Here is a 19830-nt window from a genome sequence, read left to right as displayed (position 1 = left end):
GGCTTTAAGGCTAGCAAAAACTGTTGTGGTTGCCTAGCAATGGCCACTGAGACATTTATTTCTTAAAACTACAGGTGATCCTGTTATTACTGTTGTTGTTTCAGCTTTTCTGCAATCCTGGGGCTTTTTCAAGTTTGTAGAAGGATCTTTCTTGTCTGTCCATGGCTCCAGTTTCTAAGTTTTAGTATACACAGATGGGGCCATGTTGAGGATTAGATATATTGATAATACACATGCCTTGATGTAGTAGTACCCAGGACAGATTAGGCAGTGTGAGCTTACTGTCCGACTATGTGTTTAGTATGAATGTGAGCACAGAGCTTTTATCTGTGTTGAAACTTGGGTCTAGCATTGGATTGCCAACCTCTAAGTGGGGCCTGGAGATATCCTGGAATTACAGTTGATCTCCAAACAACAGAGATCACTTTTCCTAGAGAAAATGGTTGTTTTGGAGGGTGGACTGTATGGCAGTATACCCGGATGATGTTCCTCCCTTCCCCAAATTCAGCACTTCTCAAGCTTCACCCCCCAAATCTCCAGGAATTTCCCAACTCCAAGATGGCAATCCTAGACTAGCACAGAATTCAGTTTTTTATGGATCATTGTCACATAGAAAAGTTTCTAGCCTTCATAGATTTGAAGGTGACTAAAATATGATTATAAAAAGCTTTCATTGAAGAGAGAGTGCCTCTGTCTCTTAACTAGCTATCTGTTCCTCCTCCAGGGTCTACAGCTAGGTTTCCCTACCTATAAGATTTCTTTTTTCACCAAGCTGTTTCCTGCCAAAAATTCAAATTCTAGAAAAGTACACTCACTGGATTCTGAATTATGTACAACACTTTGTATTTATTCAAAATAAGCAAATATTCATTGTTTGCATGTTTTATTTTTACATTGTATATTTGGGTATTATTTATATTTTCATAAGCATTTTGCTATAGCTGCATATCAATGGTGCTACTGTAGAATACAGTTAGATTTTTGCCTGAAGAATCTTGAAAAACCTTAGCTTTCTAAAGCAGTTTGTACATAGACACTCAACTTGTGGCTTTATTTTATTTTCAGCTGTTGCATTTAAAGTGGTTTACAATTTTAAAAAAAACTGTCTGCAATATAATATACAACACAAAAGGTGACACAAGAGAAAAGGAAGAAGTAAACAAGGAAATTCAGGAATATAGTATATTAGAGAATTTACCTGTTTTATAAGGACCAGTTAGAGTGGCCACTGCAAAAGACAGTTCTGATGGAAGTAGTTTGGGAGAGAAGGAGCCAAATAGCTGGCTCTAAGCAAGTCGATGGCCAGTTCCCTCTGATGCTGCAGGTGTTTGGAAATGCTTGAAAGTGTCTAGGCAGGGAAAATTTTTGAAACCGTTAAGAGTTGTTCGGTGGTATTTTTTTTCCTTTTCTTTTTTGGCTAATAACAAAGTGGCAAATAATATTCTGATAAAGAGTAAACTAACAAGTTCTTGTGGGTGGATGGTTTTTTTTTTGTTTCTTTTGGTACAGCTGCACTAAAGCAAATTACAAGCCAGAAATTTTAAGCAGAGGTGAATGTCGCTGGTCCATGCCTTGGCTGTGCTGCCGCATAATTGTCAGTCTTTCAGTTTTATCTAAAGAAATTTTACATTCAGTATGTTCCCTTTCTATCTGTAAATAGGGAAGGATTAATGAAGAGAGGTGCTTTGAGAGATAAGAGTTAACTTGAGGAAAAGGGAACTTGCATTTTCTTCTCGCCCCCCCCCCCCCATCCCACCATCCTGAGGTTGCCAGTTATTCCCAAGGGTCCTCCAACTTTAGACTGGCATCATAATAAAATTAGGTCCTACCTTTTCTGTAACTCATCCTACTTAACACTGTATCCATCAGAGCTATCAATCCATTGTTTCAAAACGATATGGTGTACTTTATTATTAACCTGAATGATTTTCAAATGTATTCAGATGCATTAGGTTTAATTTACAATATTTCTTTTAAGCAATGTGGTAAATTTGTCTGATATTCCTCTCTGGACCTTGCCATGCTTGCTTTTACGCTATGTTAGTATCTTTCCTATCACTATCTACTAAAATGTTTTAATGGAGGGAAGATCCCAACCTTCTAACTAAACTGTCGCACAAGAGTATCTTAAAGTGAGAATTTAATCCATATAGTTGCTCTCAGTTCTTGTATTTGTATGCACACAATGACTGAAGTTTTTTGCAGACTTTCCATTCTGAAATCTTAATGAATTAATTTCACAGAGCATTTTGTAGATTTGAAGATGAAATTTTACCTAGATATCAATGCCAAAGGAGACATGACTCGTAATTCAGCCATTGATCTTTCTCTGCACAATAGCTCCAGCAAATGCACACATTGTTGTTAGCACAACCCCACTGTTTCAGTTTAAAGTCAGTTTGATTCTTTCTTTTTGACAGGGGAGTCCAGTGTAACTCCTTCAAGACTGGAGTGACACTCAGCATCTGCATCTGCCTCATGTGAGTTAAAATCTTGGCAGCAGCATTTTGCATTAGCTGGAGCGGCTGCAGATTTTTTTTTTTTGTCTTTTCAGGAAAGCTATAAAATTGCTACTGAACATGTCTTGGCAGCAAAGGTAACACTGGTGTGCGTGGGTATCCCGTATCTTACTTACATAGCTTCCTATCCAGTTTGGCTTCTCTTGTGACATGTACACTGCATAAGGAAGCCCATACTTTGGAAAGTTACAGTGCAGTCCTAAACAGAATTACGACCTTCTAAGCCTATTGACTTCAGTGGATTTACAAGGGTGCGACTGTACTTAGAACTATGCTGCTGAAGTACTTTTGAACCCTTAGTAGTATGTAATTTTAATACTAGAATTGATAAGAAAGCAAGATAAATGTTAACACTGGGTTTCTGTTTTCAAATTTTTGGCTATTTGCTAAAGCACCATCCTATACCACCACCCCCATGCACACACCAAAAAACACCTCTCTTAACAAAACCACCCCGATACCTTGGAATAAATTGATACTTTATTTTCTTAGTACATGGTGCTCTCAGTTATGTTTTGAGGAGATGCCTTTTGAAGAACAGATGTGGTTTGCAGATTGGTCACTTCACTGAATGGCATGCATATAAGGTTATGGTTAATATGGGTAGGTATTTGGCTTACTGCACAACAGATGGTGCATGGCAACATCTGGTTGGCTGTAAAATTATTTTTTTGAAAAACGTGATAATTCAGTCTAATTACCATAATATGGAATTTGCAGAAATGCATTTCAACATTACATTATTTCCTAAGAACCGGGGTAGTTTTAGAGCTGAAAAGTAATTGACATTGAACAATACAGTTTACTTGTACATATATGATAGTTATAGGGCCCTCTTCAATTATGATGCTGCAGTTTCAGTGCCCATTATGTTGTTCACACTGCTAGTCTTAGATTCATTACTTGCTAGCTAGCTTATATTACCCAAATAAGCACTTCCACACTTGCAAGAAAATGTCAGGAGCTTGTAACTCATCTTGATTGATGTACAGTGCTCTGTGGTGCGGAGTGCTGTCAGAAAGGGACATGACCTCAGTAAATTCCAGCTTCATTCCCAGTTGTCTAATTAAAGGAAAATTTCTTTTGTCACAGTAACCAGAGTGCAACATCTATATATCTAATTCTGGACCTGGCTTCATAGTGGAGAGCCAAAAACTGGATAGTGAAAAGATAGGGGGGATGTTTGTATAAACTCAGAAGAACCCCAGGCTTGGAGAAAAATCCTGAAAGGAGCGTTTGTTTTTTTTAAACGCCAAAATCAGAATACTAAAAAAAAAAAATCTTGTGAGATACTGATCAGTGCTGCCTGTGTGGTTGTTGAGGAGAGGAAAAGGTGGTAATGTGAGGCATTGGATGTATTGTGGAGAAAGTAGCAAAAGGAAGTAGTAATGGAGAATGAAATGACAAAGGGTAGAACTGGAGGAAAAGGCACTGTTTGAGTGAAGAAAGTGGCAACAGGTGGGGATTAGAGAAAGCAATGACAGGGCAAGCAAGATGGTAGAAACGGGGGCCAGTGGCAGGAGAGTTCTTTCCCCCAGATTGTTTGCAGATCCCCTGCTTGTCTATAACCTATTTCCATCCTCAGAATTGAACTTCTGATTTGTGCATGTTCAGATATATATGTTAGCTTCCAAATAATTACTCACATGGTATGTCAATAAGGGTGTAGAAAATTTGTCTGGCGCTGTGGATCCATCTCCACAAACTGGAAATTTCTCATCCCACTTTATTCATAAGTATTTGTGATAAGCAAATTGCAGCACTTGGGTAGTCGAGGTGTCCTCTAATAAGGCTATAAGGGTCACTTAGGATGGACTGAGAGAATTACCTTGATGACATACTGGATGGCATTTTGAAGAGCCAGAGGTCTTTGACTTCTTGCCTTATTCCTGTTGAATCCCAGCATCAGTTTTATAATAACTTTAAAATCCACCCTGAGCCTGCTGATGTGGGGAGGGCAGAACATAAACCGAATAAAATAGATAATAAATAAATAAAATCAGACATTGTATGTCTGATGTTTTGTGTTCAGTTACAACTTAAGTTCCATGTAGCTACAATGTCACTTGTTCTTTTAGATAATTTTCTAAATTTGCATTACTGTTGTGTCCATTTCTCCATGTGGCATTCCATGTGATTAATTTTAGCATGTAATGAAGTTCTTATTAAACATTTATAAAGCACTGGTCCTATGTTCTGTGCTGCACCCCAAACTACAGAAGAAGAAAACGCGGGCTGAAAGAGTGAAAGTATAACTGCATGAAGTTTAAGTTTTAAATTAGCTTGAATTTTTTTTTCCATGATCCATTTATTTATAAATGGGCTTTGGGGTTATGTTGTGCAAATGGTGAAAACTGTACTCATAACTTGTCCTTAATTGAAAAAAATAATTTAAATGGAAACTGTGTGACTTCATCATTGTATGAATATAGAATGGATTTTACCAAACCACTGAACGCAAGACCCTGGAATATTAATTTTTTTTACAGAACATTAACTATCAAAACAAGAAATTAAAGATTTGTGACTATGTGCACAAAAATTTATCATACATTTTCACTACCTTCAGGATCAATGAAACCATAACTTTTTATAACATGTCTATTTTATATTGAATTTTATACCCCTTTCTAGATAGATTCTGTGCCACATTTCAGACTGATGGGAGAAATTGTCTTGATTTTATGATAAATAGAAGTTTCATGCATTACAATGGTAGAATATTAGAAAGCCAACATGGCTTAACCAAATACAACAGACTTCATGGCTGTATAATAAATACCATATAAAACAACAAATATAAGAAGAGCCCTGCTGAATCAGACCCATCTAGTCCAGCAGTTCATTTCATACAGTGGCCAACCAGTTGCCTGGGATTGATTATATCATGGAGTTTTGTACACAGAAAAGCGATCTTTAAAACACCATAAGCTGGATCCTCAGATCTGTGAGCTACACTCAGTGAAAAAGTTATTTCCCTGTCTTCTCCCTGTCTTGTGCCACTGGAAAAGACTCCTTCTTAGGAACAACATAGGATGCAGTGCATGGGGGGGAGGGGTCTCAAGTGTAAAATTGTGGGCCCCTTCTATCCTCTAACCTGTCTCTTGCGTGGGCAGAAGTGCTCTCTGCTCCCACAGGGACACCTTGGGATCCAACCAAACTAATCTGATTATGGGTTAGATATTTGATTTTAAAAACTTGTAAGTGGAAGTTTTTAAAAATATGCATGCATTAAATTGAGATTTCATTTTATACCAAGCTGTATTTTAAAGCAGTATTCTATTTCATATCAAAACCAGGTTTTAAAATATTTCTTTTAAAAAGGTTTTGCAATATTTACCCTGGCTTTCTTCAGAGTACATAGGCACAGATAATGTGAGTGTACAGTGTCACATTTCTTCACAAAATTTCCATTTAGGAGAGCAGTCAAGTATTGCTGTTTTGAGTTTATTGGCCTGAAAATGGTGTTTAATGGCAAAGCAGCTAATCAGATGAAAGACACCAACTTGCAGAACTACCACCAATTTTCTTTTAATCTTTTGCTAAATATAGAATTTATGTAGCAAATTGAAGTGCATCTCTTAAATGGAAATTGACCATTCTCTGTACAGATTCTGATACTAGTCTTGAAATACTTGAATCCTTAAAAGTCAATAGTAATGGATTTACTTATGGAACTTCATTCCTCTGAAAAATAACTGCTACCTGGTTATGCCTTGAATGCCTTTTTAAGTTTCAAAAATGCATGTAAGCACTGTATTGAATCCTGTGTATTTAATAATGACAAATATTTATCTAGTGCTTATTCTAATATATAGTTATGAGTATAGTGAGCCACATATAGTGCCATGTTACACATGTGGCATTTAGGCTACATACTGCCCAGGTAAAGACATTATCTTTTTTATGTCTTGGGTTTGTGCATGTTTCCTCATAGTGCATATAGCCTTAATGAGAACTAAGATCTCATGCACACACATTGGGATGGTTATTCCTGTTACCTACTGCGTTGGTAGTGTATGTGCATGAGCCATTTGTGAAACAACCTGAAAGAAAGGTGTTCAGTTATGGCTCACCTTGACAGTATTCACACATCACTTAGTATTGCATTATCATTGCTCTGTAGGAGTCATTTGTATTTGATGTTTGCTGCCCTTGAAATAGTTGAGGAGTGACTTAGAAAGTCTTTGAGTAATATAAATACACAAATGTGGACCCGTGAAACTTGTGAGTGGGGAATTTCTCTCCACTGGCTTGCTGGACCACTCACATGCCAGCTGCTTCTGCCTGCTCACCAGCACGCCTGCATCACTGCTGTTTCCAGGTCTCATATGGTGGCAGCTCCTCCCTTCACCCACTTGCCTTCATTGCTGTCCCTATGCAGGGGGCAGTGGCAGCTCTTTTGCCTACCTTGTTCCCCCTCTGCAACTCACACGATGTTACCTCCAGTCTCGTTTGCATGCCTTCCTCTATTGCTGCCCCTCCATGGATCATGAGGTGATGGCAGCTTCCTCTCATCTGCCCACCTCACAACCACCTCCACAGCTTATGTGGCAGCAGTGGTAGTGTATGCCAGGTATTGATGAGGCCAGCGTAACAAAGGTGTTGTCTGTGTAAGCATGGAAGCTCTTCTTCTGGGGGGGGGATTTTAATCCCCCTCTTTTTTAAAAAAAGCCTTTTGGTTCTTTCTGCAAACCTGGGATTTTCTCCATGTTTGTACAAAGATCACCTTTCTCGTGTATGTACATGGCTCCAATCTCTTCATTAGTATCCACAGATGAGGCCACTTTGAGAATTACATTTATTGATTGACAAGCGGGGAAACTGTGAGGACTTACTGAAGTTGTTTTCCCTGTATCCGCTTCCCCACGTTACTTTTTCTCACTTCCTGGCAACCCTCATATACTCTTCCCTTTCCCTGCTTTTTTCTCTTCTTCCCACTCATTAACCAACTTTTCTTTTCTCTGTCCCCAATCTTCAGTTAGTTTAGTTTAGTTTAGTTTAGTTTATTAGGTGTTTAACCCGCCCTCCCCACAAGTTGGCTTAGGATGGGGTACAACAGTCATAAAATACAATTGCATAACAAATTTTACAATAAAATTCAGCAATTAAAATCATATATATACAAAAACCTCTGATGGTTGGCTACACATTCCTGCCCCCAGCATACAAGGAGAAGACAGACAGACACACGAGCTGTACTCGAATAATTTGCTATTAATTATTTGTTTACAGGGTCCCAAAGGAACTTAAATGATTCTCCTTGCCTCCGTTTTATCCTTACAACAAGCCCACAAGATAGATAAGGCTGAGAGAGAATGGCCCGACGCTAAGAATTCCATGGCAGAGTAGGGTTTTGAACCTGGTTCTTTCAGAGCCTAGTTTGACAGTAGAACTGCTATACCACACTGGCTTTTAGCTTTCCCTCCTTCCTTCTTCCTCGTAGTCTTGCCCCATGAAAAGTCTGTCCAAGTTGCAAAAGTTACGAGTTAGCAAGCTGTTCAGGTGAATTGTATGGTGACTACCGCCAGGCCTGAGCAGAGAAGAAAAACTGTGGTGCAGTGGGAAAAATATTTTATTATATTCTACACAAAGATCCCTATGTGTTTCACACACTGATTCATCAGAGTATCAAAAGTAAATCATAAAAACAGATTTATTAAAAAAAATTAAAGAAAAACTGAAGACAAAGTTCAGTGCAAACTGAACATGTAAAAATTTTCTTCTCTGCTTTGACTTTGTATTGGTGTGGCTCCCTCTTTTTCATACTGCCAGGGCCAACCAAGATGTGCAGAGGTTGCTGCTGAGCTCATGCAAATATATGGCATTTTGTCATCTAGTAGCCTCCACAACACTTGTTGGCAAGTGGTCTGGTGGTTGCTAATGGTCCAAGCCCGAATGAGTTCTTCCTCCAGGGCCAAGGCTTGAGGGCTGGTAATGGCTGTTGTTGTCTAGCAATCTCTACAATAACTACAGGGAATATTCATTCTTAAAGGTACAGGCGCTGCTTATATTATTTGAGGGATTTTGTCGTCGTCCCCCATGTATTTTTTTCTGATTTTTCTGCAGATCTGGGGCTTTTCTCAGGTTTGTCGAAAGTCCTGTCTTGTCTGTTCATGGCTTCAGTCTCTGAATTTAAGTGTCCATAATTGGGGCAGTGTTGAGAATTAGATATATTGCTTTTGGCTTTGCTTTTGTTCTAATACTCAAATTCAGCATGGCTTGTCTTGGTGTTAGTTTTCAATTATATGTTACTGTTAACTGGCAATGGACTTTGATTGTTGATTTTGTTTTTCCTGTTTTTGTTTGTTTCTCTAGTTTTCCTAATGTTGACAATGTGGTTAGTATAGTATACAAGTGGGGGCCCACAAAGACTTGTGGGGAACACCTTGTTTTCCCCTCCCATACCATGTTCTCTTTCCCTTCCATAACCCCCATAGCCTCTCCCCTTTTCTTGCTTCCTTTTCCTCCCACTCTCCATTGTCTCCCTGCCCCCACCGTCTTCACCTTTCTGCCTCCCTCCAGCAGCCTGCCCTATGGCCCAGTTTGCATAGTGAGGAACATGCAGGGGGTACTTCACTTTTCCCTGTATCCCCATCCTCATTCTATTATCTCTTTCCCTCCTGCTGGCAACTTCCATATGCTCACTTTCCCCTACTTCTATTCTTCAAACCCACTAAACAAATTTACCTTTTATCTGCCCCCATCTTCACCTATATTTCTTAATTTACTTCATTTATGTGCTTCCTTTCTCCATAATGGGAACCCAAAGTATCTTACATAATTCTCCTTGCCTTTATATTATCCTCACAACAATCCTGAGAGGTAGGTTAGATTGAGAATGTGTGACTGGATCAAAGTCAGTTAGCGAGTTTCCACAGCAGAGAGGTGAACTTGAGTCTCCCAGATCCTACCCTGAAACTCTAACCACTACCACTGCACTACAGTGAGTTTTGTGGGAGGGGGTTCTGTGTTGAACAGTAACAAGAAGCCAGGCCTGGGTGAGACAAGCAAGTCATGTCCAATGGTTATCGCTAGGTCTGGCCCCAATATATCCTCCTTCCAAGGCCAAAACAACCCTGGAAAGGGCATTACCCCCTTCCCTTGCCTTTTACTGACAGAAAGCAAGCCTGGAATGCTGGCTAAAGTGTTATGGTTGCGTAGCAACAGCCACTGAGGGCATCTGGTTAAATCTACAGGAGCTCCTTTTATCCTTTTGGGGTATTTTTTTAACCCCTCAATGTATTTTTTTCCGATTTCCGGTTTTTCTGCAAACCTGGGGCATTTTTCAGGTGTGTAGGAAGATCTGTCTTGTCCATTCATGGATCCAGACTCTAGATTTTTAAGAATCCTCAGATCAGGGCAACTTGGTTATTAGTATATAAGATATTACAACCTTTAATCTTGCCTACCTGCCTGTAATATAAAAGTATCATGTAAAACTTTGATTAGCGTTACTATGATTCTGTGTAAGAGTCTGGCAGTGTTTTGTTGTGTATAATGCCACAAACTTAAAATTTCATTGCTTCAACAAGGGAGTTTAGGTAAGAGAGATAAGTTTCTGTAAATAGTAGACAGCTACACACTGGAAACATGGCAAGATTACCAAAATGAGTTTTTACTATTTTTTGCTGGTTTTGCTAATTTTTGGTCCATTAATTAAGAATGATTTAATGATATTTCATGAATATTCAGTACTTCCATTGTTCAGTTTAGTTAGCTTAATGCTCATAAAGTCCTAATAATTTGTTAATTTAAATTAACTAATTTGTTTCTGTTAAGAACAACAGTCCCTCTTTTGGTGCTAATGATGATTCTAGACTTCAATTACAAACTCACAAATATGTTAGAACAGTAGCATTCTAAGGTTTCCAAGGTTTCCCAGGACAAATAACCTTACAAGTCAATCCCTTGGGCAACATAGCATATAAGTCTCAGTATGTTGTGATTCTGGTGGGGTGACCTTCCATGATATATGGGAAGTTACTGAAAATGGTACAGTGTTTTTCTAACTCCTTCCAGATTAATCTAGATTTACTTTGATTTGGTCATGTAGAAGAGCACTAACCTGGTTCCATCTGTTAAATGCATTATTGGTGGTGGTGATACAGCTTCCCCTTATGCAGACTGTCAGCTTCAAGCACCGTTGTTCTTAAGTATAATTTCTTAAGTCATTTTACTGTCAGCAACCTACACATGGAGTGAGAAATAATCTAAAAGTTCTTGCTTGTGGTGAAGCTACACAAAGAACTTTGTTTAAAAGCTGCTTACCATGTATGTACCTTCAGCATGTGCTGGATTTGCATGGTATTGCTATCATCTTGGACATGCAGCACTAGTAAGCAGATGCTACGCACACACTGGAAGCTGCATATTAGTAAGTTCTAAAATTTGCACTGTCCATGTGAGGCCTCATTATAAATAAAGGTTGTTCTGTGCAGGATGTTGAAAACAGCTAAATGGAGGGAATCTACATTTATACATGCATGATCTGATATGTGCAATTGGTTAACTTTTGTTGTACTTATGATTTAAATAAAAAAATAATTAGGCACAACAGTTTCATATTTAAGCCCTAACACCGCTGTGTACTGTGTGTGATACATGTTTGCAGTCTCCATGTGGCTGGCAGAGAGACTATCTTACATTTCTGAATGAAAAGTGTGATTGCATTACATCAGTATTAGCGCAGCATTATGAATGACTCTATGCATTAAGCAGGCTGGCTATATAGTGTCAAGTTACTTCAGATAAATTGAATGGATAAATCTTAGGTAAGATGATTATGTGCAGAATGAGTCCCATTTGAATAGTGGGTTACATTGTTAAGGATACAGGAGTAATAAAGAATCATACATGGAACATAAATTAGCAAGATGATATAGCTGGAAGAAGATGCATGCAGTTTGAGATGTAATAAGTATAATCACTATATGTAAGATAGAGGGAATTAATAGTATTTCTATACTACTTATTCCTTGAAGGAATACAGCTCAGTATTGGCCACAATGTCCAGAATCCAAAGAACTATTTTAGGTAGACCAAAAGTCTTAGGCATGCATGTGAAAATCTCTTCTGTTTCAGAAGCATTTTGTCATTAATGGTGTGTATGTGTGTATGAGGGTAGTGGTATTAAATAAACTAATGTATAAAAACCCTCTTATACAGTTCATTAGATTCCAGTCTTAATAAAGATTTAAGCATTTGGATACTGGTAATACATATGACTATAGACACAGCAGACGCATCTAAAGAAAATACAAGTTATTAAGGCAACGTTTGAAGTGTGACAAATACTTTAAACTTGTAAAATAATACTATAAAGATTAAGAACGATAATTCTTAAGAATGGGAAAACAGGCAGTAGGTTAAAGAATGATAGATACTAGGATAAATATCAAGTACACAGGGAAGAGAAGAATTATCTATTCAATGTTTTCTCTTTTACACATAATATTTCCAGAAATTCTGAAGCTGTGGTTGAGGGGCTTTTTTCCTTTTTTTAAAAAAATGGAAATATATGCAATAGTAACTTTCCTACCAAACTTAAATCTGTTTTGCTGCTTTAACAACATAAAATGCATAAATTATAACTGTTAACTTATAAAATTGTATTAATTGACATATTTATGGAATATAAAAGAATAAATGCCTTAGTTTTCTACACTCAAAATTACAAATACTCCCAATACTAAAGTGAGAGAAACCTGAAAACTCCTGCACCCTAAGTTTTCTTAGTACAGTTCATTCATAAAAAAAAAATCATAGGAATTTTTTCCATGTTGCTCAAAATTTCCATTAGAAAAATCAAAGAACAAGTCCTCTGATATTCATGTTAAATGTTTTGAGTGCGCTAAGAACAAAAAAAATGGTTTTTTTCCTCAGCACTCCCCAAAGTTTCCAAAGGGTGGGGAGTTCTTCAAAACATTTTTTTAAAAGGAGATTCCCTGAATTTTCCATTTCCTCCCAGTGCCTTCACATCTCTCTTCTCTTTGCACTGTCCTCCAAGACAACTTAAATATTTTGCTGTAGGATGATAACTTTGCCAGGGTTTATTAATATGGTTACTTGATAACCTGACAGTTGACCTGTCACTGGAAGGCAGGTTTAAACTGTGGTCTCTTTAGAAACCCCTGTGGGATTCCTACATAGATTGTAGAATTGTATTTTGATTTTAGCAGGATAGGTGGGTCGGTTTGTCTTTTAATATGTTGCGGTGAAATGAGGGGAAGGTGATAGAGCTGTTCAGAATATATTTCTCCTGAGGAAATAGCTAATCTTTTGTTAGCTAATAAAGTAGCTAATATTTCATTGGATGCCTTCTGCTGCTGAAATATGAACTGTACTTCCAAATTTATGAAATACGATTACAAAAGCCACCAAAATCTGACAATTTAGGAAACATGAAGCAAATGACTGTATTATTGGTAAGAAAAGTAAAGAATGGCAGAATTAACATATTCTGCCTTGCTGTCGGTTTGTTTTTATTTGTGGTTATTGTATTTTGTAACATAATCTGAATTTTCTCATCTTGTCACAGTGTATAAATCTCCAGAATATGAATCTCTTGGCTTTGACCTGACAGTTGAGCGATTAGTTTCAATTGGGTATCCTCAAGAGCTGCTCAGTTTTGTCTATGATCCTGCATTCCCAACCAGGTACATCGCTGTAACTCCTCAAGGATATATTTTCTCTGTGCTGTTTTAATGACATAGTTTTAGCTTCCTCTTATTCAGTTTTATATATAAGCACTTTGGCTCATGCCAGGCAGGTGATGTAAACAAATAATATGTTTAGGAAGATCCACTGGAACATGTGTGGGATGAGTAACTTGTGTAGCTGGAAAACCTATAGAAATATAACCAGGTAATGATTTTGCCCACATTCTGAGTTATGTAATGAAGATCTTTAATCTAATACAAGGCTGCTAAAAATCTTTCTTGAAACTGTTTGAAGGACAAAAAAAGTATGCACATGTCAGTCACATGCTCGCTTTAAAGGTATGAGAAGAATCACTGAATTTTATATTTTTGAAAAGTTATCACAACAGAGAATGGCAGGGTCTTCACGGTACATTCTGTAACAAACATTTTAAAAAAAGTATGTAGATCAGGCCTTAATCAATGGGTAATGAAAGGAAGAAATGGAAGGGCCGGTTGGGTGGATACCTTGTGGCCAAATATTTGTTTCCCCAAGTGTGTACTCAGGTTTTATCATACCACTGGAAAGTCTTATGAAAGTTAGTGGTGAAGTAAAACTTGAGCGAGTATCAAAAGCAATGACACCACTGCTTTATCTGCATGCAGGCTGTTCATATAGTAATCCATGTGTCAGCCCAAGCATTAAGCCCTATAAATCTTCCTTTGACATCAGGCTATAAGGTTTTGTCGCAGACAGACTAGATCTGTTTAGCCCAGTCTAATTGTATTTTGTTTGTCTGAACATGTTCTCTGAGAAAATAGTAGTAATCTTATTTACTTGTTTTGGCTACCTCCTTCTCATTCTCACATTTAATAACTACACCACCACCACCAACATTTGATTTATATACCGCCCTTCAGGACAACGTAATGCCACACTCAGAGCGGTTTACAAAGTGTGTTATTACTATCCTCACGACAATCACCCTGTGAGTTGGGTGGGTCTGAGGGGGCTCTGACTGATCCAAGGTCACCCAGCCTGCTTCAAGCAGAGGAGTGGCAAATCAAACCCAGTTCTCTAGATTAGAGTCCTACCGCTCTTAACCACTACACCAAACTACACTAAGTTACAAATTCTGTAAAGGCATAGGGTGCTTAGAACTAGAGATGGGCACGAACCGAAAAAACCCCAAACCATGTGGTTCGTGGTTCATCATATTTCATGAACCACGAACTTTCACAACCTGCCCTGGTTTGCGAACTGGTTTGTTTGGTTCGTGAAAACGTCACACCCAGGTCAGAAAATCATCACTTACGGGCCAGCAGAAGGTCACTTCTGGATCAGCAGAAGGTCTGCAGGAAGTTCATCCCCTGTTGCCTAGGAAACTGATTGATTGGCACCAGGCTGTCTGTAGTGACGAAACAAAAAACAAACCAAACAAACCAGCCTAAAGTTCGTGGCGGTTCATCAGAAATGGGATCTGACAAACTGTGGTTCATGAACCGTGAATCGGCCTGGTTCGTGCTTAATTTTGGGTCATATTTCGGTTCGTGTCCAGCTCTACTTAGAACTGCCGTCAGTGTAATATTTTCACCTCTTTTTCAATTACATGTTGTTTCATTTGCCTTGATGTGAACTCTTCATGTCATGTTGTTCCCCATCCTCTCCCCCCAGTGGAAACCAGTGTTGTGGAATGTAGATGAGAGAGCATACAGTGTAACTGTTGCATCATGGGTTAATGAAAGAAACTACACATTGTGAGGAGAGAGGAAAAAATGTGACATGGAGAGTACCCTCTAAGGAAGTACCTACTAGTCATGTTCAATAAGCTGTAATTTTTCACCATGGGAAAAAAGAAGGGTGATTAACTGTAGTCTCATTTACCAGTTGCTTAGTGGCATGGTGATTACTTGAGGCAAACAAGACATGGTGGCATTTCCATGTGTAGAAGCATGGACCACATCACAAGGATCACCCTATCACAAGGAAAGGGGAATTCTGTTTAGTAAGAAAAACAGTTCATTGGTTATGGATGCTGAGCTTTCCTACAGTTCCCTCTCCCCAAGTACTTTTCACCTAGCTGAGATGACTTTTAGTATCAGAGCACAGCTGAGGAGAATAGAGTTCAGGAAAAGAAGCTTTGAGGGGCAAATTGCAGGTTAAGCAAGACCTATACACTTCACTTGGCTGTCCTTTTTTGCTTTTAAAACTATGATCCATGTGACTGGGTCAGTTCTTGCTACTACATCTAGTTCAGCCTTGCTGTTCTCTTAATCAGGGCTCCTCTGGAAAACCAGTGGACAGATAAATGGCAGTCAACCTTTGTACACTTGTTCAAAGCTGTTTAGTTCGCAAAAGTAGTAATATTAGCATTTCATCATGTACAGTATCTCAGCAGTTCATGTACAGTATTTCAGTAATTCTCCAACATAATTGTAAGCAGTTAGGATGAATACTTGCTAGTGCTTAGTTTTAAAAGGACAAATCTCTTTTAATCTAATTATGGTGAAGAATACGTGAGGTGATCTTTTAATTTCCAGTCTTGTAGTTATTCAGTGGCTGGGGTAGATGTGAGTGCTTAAGTTTTGGGTTTTGAAAGCTATGCAAGTGTCCTACTGAATGTGCAAACCAGCCTACCTGTTGAGATAAATGAGCTAAATATAACAGAACAGATCAATTGTACTTTTAAACCAGGCAATGCAGACTATTTTTTCCTCTGCAGCTAAACAAAAGTTCAATGGGACTCTGTCAGCAAAGTGTCCTCCTTAGGGTCAGATTCTAGTTTGGACAGAACATGATAGAACTGGCTCAGGTATGCCATTCCATTAGACTTATCTTTCAAAGTCTTAATGTTTGTCACAGCTTGGTATAAAATTCTTATATCATTCCTTGCATTTCTTTGATAGAGGCCTGGTATTTGATTCCCTTTATGGAAACCTGTTGAAAGTTGATGCCTATGGGAATATCCTAGTATGTGCACATGGCTTTAACTTCATGAGAGGGTGAGTATTACATATGTAGGTGCTAGCTGATCATTACAGAGGAATCCTGTGAACTCTTCAGAGTAAGCTCCACTGAATCATGGAACTTATTTTAGGATAAATGTGTGTAACCTTGTTATTCATGTTCAGGATTTGTCTGAGCATAGCATTGTCTATTCCAAGTTTATAAGGTGCCCAAACTTTGCTACAGTTTGTTCCAGTCCCGTATATCCTGCTAAGTTTGGTAATGCTGGTAAAGTAACCCAGGAGAATGTGAGAGAAATATCCATGTATTTTCATTTCCCTAGTCATAATGTGTATGCCAGTTCAAGCTTTTTACCTGTCCAAATCTGTCTGTAGCTACATGATGATGAGACTGTCCATCACATTTTAAACATGCTAATGCTGGAAATAGTTAGTAACTCTACAGTTTGAAATATTACTGAATGTATCTTTTAAAAGAAATATTAAAATAGGAGTGATACCATTTAATTATTGAATTGCATGCTATTCAAAATACAGGCTTATGTTTTATCGCTGGTTCTTGTGTTGAGATTCAGGAGGGAGCACAAACAAGTACTGAAAGAAGTAATTTATACTGCTTAAGTTTTGTGTATATAGCCTTAACTGAAAAAGAGCTATACCATAGATTTAATTTTTGATGTTGTCTCAAGCTCTGATTTCCAACAGCAGTGTTTCAAAGGCAGAACTTCCTTACTGATTTTTCTGTCCTCTGATAGGAGTTGCCCCAGAAATGTAAAGAAATGTTTGTGATCTATTTCACATCCTTTATGTACCATTATCCTTTGCCCTTTATGTTTTTTAGACCGGAGATCCGAGAGCAGTATCCTAATAAATTCATCCAGAGGGATGACACTGACAGGTTTTATATTCTAAACACTCTGTTCAATCTACCAGGTGAGACTCTAAATGGAGGGGGTGGAGGCCAAATGTTGTGCCATGACAGTTGTTCAGTGTGCCGTTCTTAAACATCAAAGTATCAATATTAAGAACACCTTTTTGGCTTCTGTTAATTGCATAAATCTCTCCTTCACTTAATGAATAATGTTGCCCTTATTTGGCTTTGCTTCATTGCAGAAACCTACTTATTGGCTTGCCTGGTTGATTTTTTTACTAATTGTGACAGATACGCAAGGTGAGTGTCTGAGATTTAAGATGCTGTGCCATATCTACTGTCCATGTATTCAAAGATCAATACAAGTTTCTTTTCTGCAGTTTTATAAAATTGTCACTTTGGAGTGTATTGATGGGATTTATGTTGGTAGGCCTTGTGATTTAATCGTTACAGGATTTGCCTGGTTTCATTATTTACAGATGAAAAATTATTGACTGTGACTTAAATAGATGCTATGTTGGAGTTCTGCAACTGAATTTCATACATATAAATTGGTCCTAAAAAGCAACCATGCAGGAAAATAGGGGAATGAATCAAGGCTGCAGCGCTAGAGAAGGGCTGTTTTTTTTAAAAAATCCCATATTCTTTACTAAGTTGAGAAGCTTTGTTTGTATCTCCTTCCCCCTTACAGTTGGGAGCTTCTGTAGAATAATGGTTAAGTGGTTGGGCTGCAAATTACAACGTTGCTGGCTTAAATCTCACTACTACCATGGGCTCTGCAGGTAAGCCACTCCTCTCAGGCCCAGCTCCTCATTTGTATTGTGGGGATAATAATAACACTGACTTTGTTCTCTGATCTGAGTAGGCACTAATCTGTCTAGAAGAGTGGTATAAGCACAATGTTGTTGTTTTATATATCTGATGTTATCACAATCCACCAGATGTTTGGGCTGGAATTTTTTGATCTTTCACTGACTCAGATTTTATCCAGGAATCTAGGTATCAATAAGGTTTCTCCTTAGAATGTGGCTTATTCCAAGTAGGGCAGCTGTCTGCAACTGTCCAGTTGTTATCTTGTCGATGCCTGTATCTCCTAGATGTTTAGTTAATCCTTTTGGAATCTCACCTAGCACTCCTATCACTACTGGAATAACCATTGTATGTTCCTCCAGAGACCCTGAACTTCAAATCTCTCTTTTCAATCTCTTTTTCTTTCATTTGAATGTCACCTGGCATTGCTACATCAATCAGTTTGTCCTTCTTACTTTCAACCACAGTAATATTCAGAGTATTAAGTTTTTTATCTGTTTGGATTTTGAAATCCCACAAGATCTTAAATTTCTCATTTTCAACAACTTTCTCAGGCTTATGTTCCCATCAGTATTTTGTGGGTGGTAGCCTTCTTTTGCATAAATTCCAATGCAGCATTGCAGCTACTTTATTATGGCTCTTTTATAGTTAGTTTTTGATATCTTACCACACCTGCTGATGAGATGGTCAACTGTTTTATCCATTTGAACTTGAAGAAATTTGAAGGAAAACAACTGAGCTAGAAAACAAAAACTTAAATGAAATATGTGACAAAATGGAATAAGTTGAAGGTGAAAGCAGTGGAAACTGAAATAGTGAGAATGATGCCTCAACATCAAGCCAATATTCACAACATAGTGTAAGAACATCCATTTTTAATGGAGGAGCATGAAGATGTAAGAAGGGGAATTCCTGAAACAGTGGCTAGCCTAGGGTACTAAAGTCACTTACCAAGCTTGAAACATCCCAAAAAAATTAATTAAAGGAAATAATCAACAATGTCAATTGTGCTGTTGCTGCAACACCAACTCCCAGCAAACAAACCAGTTGCTATACAGTTTGGCCATGGTCATAGTAAGAGAGCTTTAGTATGATATTAACAAATCAATGGACATATTGAAAAAGAAGACACTAAGATGGAAGCTTCAACCATCTAAAGCTTAACAAAACTTGGAAGGACGCATGTCTCTTGAAAAGTTTGAAAGACGAAAAATTAAACAACAAAAACATCAAGACAATGTTGGAAGAAAAATCCTGCTGAAGTCAAGAACAATTCCAGACAATTCTACAGAACTCTGACTGGTGGATGTAGTTGTAGCAACACACTTCCTGATAAAGAGGAAACCATTGGTTTTTGGCAAGGCATATAGGACAAACCAAAGAAACGGAAAGCATGGATTGATCAAGTTCAGAAATATTTAAGGCCTAGGAATATGTAGGATTTGATCATTACTATGGAAATTGTGGCAAAGCAAGCAAAGAGAGTTAAAGACTGGACACCTCTGGAAAAGATTAATTACATGGGTTTTGGTTAAAAAAAATTAACCAACTTACACACAAGGTTCGCACAGCAGTTGAACATCATGCTGCAGTCAGCTACAATTGAAGACTGGATGACACCTGGTAGAACAATGTTAACTGTGAAAGATAAAGGCAAAGGGGCAATCCTTAATAATTATTTGCCAGTTACTTATCTCCCAACAATATTAACAGGAATAATTGCTACTGCAATTCAATAGCATCAAATTGATAATGACCTTCTACCAAAGGAACAGAAAGGAAGCTGCCAAAAGTCTCATGGAACAAAAGATCAATTAACGATCGATAAAATGGTATTAAAAATTGTAAAAGTAAGAAAATACATTTATACATAGCCTGGATTGACGAAAAGGTGTTAGGCTCCCTATTGCATTTATAGATTTAAAAAATGTTAGAAATGTTCAGAGTTAACAGCAATGTTAGGAAGTTCTTGTCAGCTGCAATGAGAACATTGTACACAACGTTGATAACTAATGGAGTGGAA

General features: G+C 37.9%; 1 protein-coding gene across 2 annotated transcripts in view; it reads left to right on the top strand.

Annotated features, from left to right (window-relative positions):
• Positions 1 to 19830, top strand: part of NT5C2 (5'-nucleotidase, cytosolic II) — a 127997-nt gene that overhangs the window by 71491 nt on the left and 36676 nt on the right. Inside the window, exons 3-7 of one of the 2 annotated variants that reach the window (XM_054984276.1) lie at positions 2421 to 2480; positions 13060 to 13177; positions 16067 to 16162; positions 16968 to 17059; positions 17240 to 17297. In XM_054984276.1, coding sequence (XP_054840251.1) covers positions 16155 to 16162; positions 16968 to 17059; positions 17240 to 17297 — 158 coding nt within the window. In that variant the 5' untranslated portion in view covers positions 2421 to 2480; positions 13060 to 13177; positions 16067 to 16154. The remainder of the gene's footprint in view (positions 1 to 2420; positions 2481 to 13059; positions 13178 to 16066; positions 16163 to 16967; positions 17060 to 17239; positions 17298 to 19830) is intronic. The other variant, XM_054984275.1, reaches the window with a different exon arrangement.

Source organism: Eublepharis macularius, chromosome 6 (assembly GCF_028583425.1).
Source record: "Eublepharis macularius isolate TG4126 chromosome 6, MPM_Emac_v1.0, whole genome shotgun sequence".
Lineage (NCBI taxonomy): Eukaryota > Metazoa > Chordata > Lepidosauria > Squamata > Eublepharidae > Eublepharis > Eublepharis macularius.
Note: the sequence above shows the minus strand (reverse complement) of the source record. Positions and strands in the feature narration are given on the sequence as shown.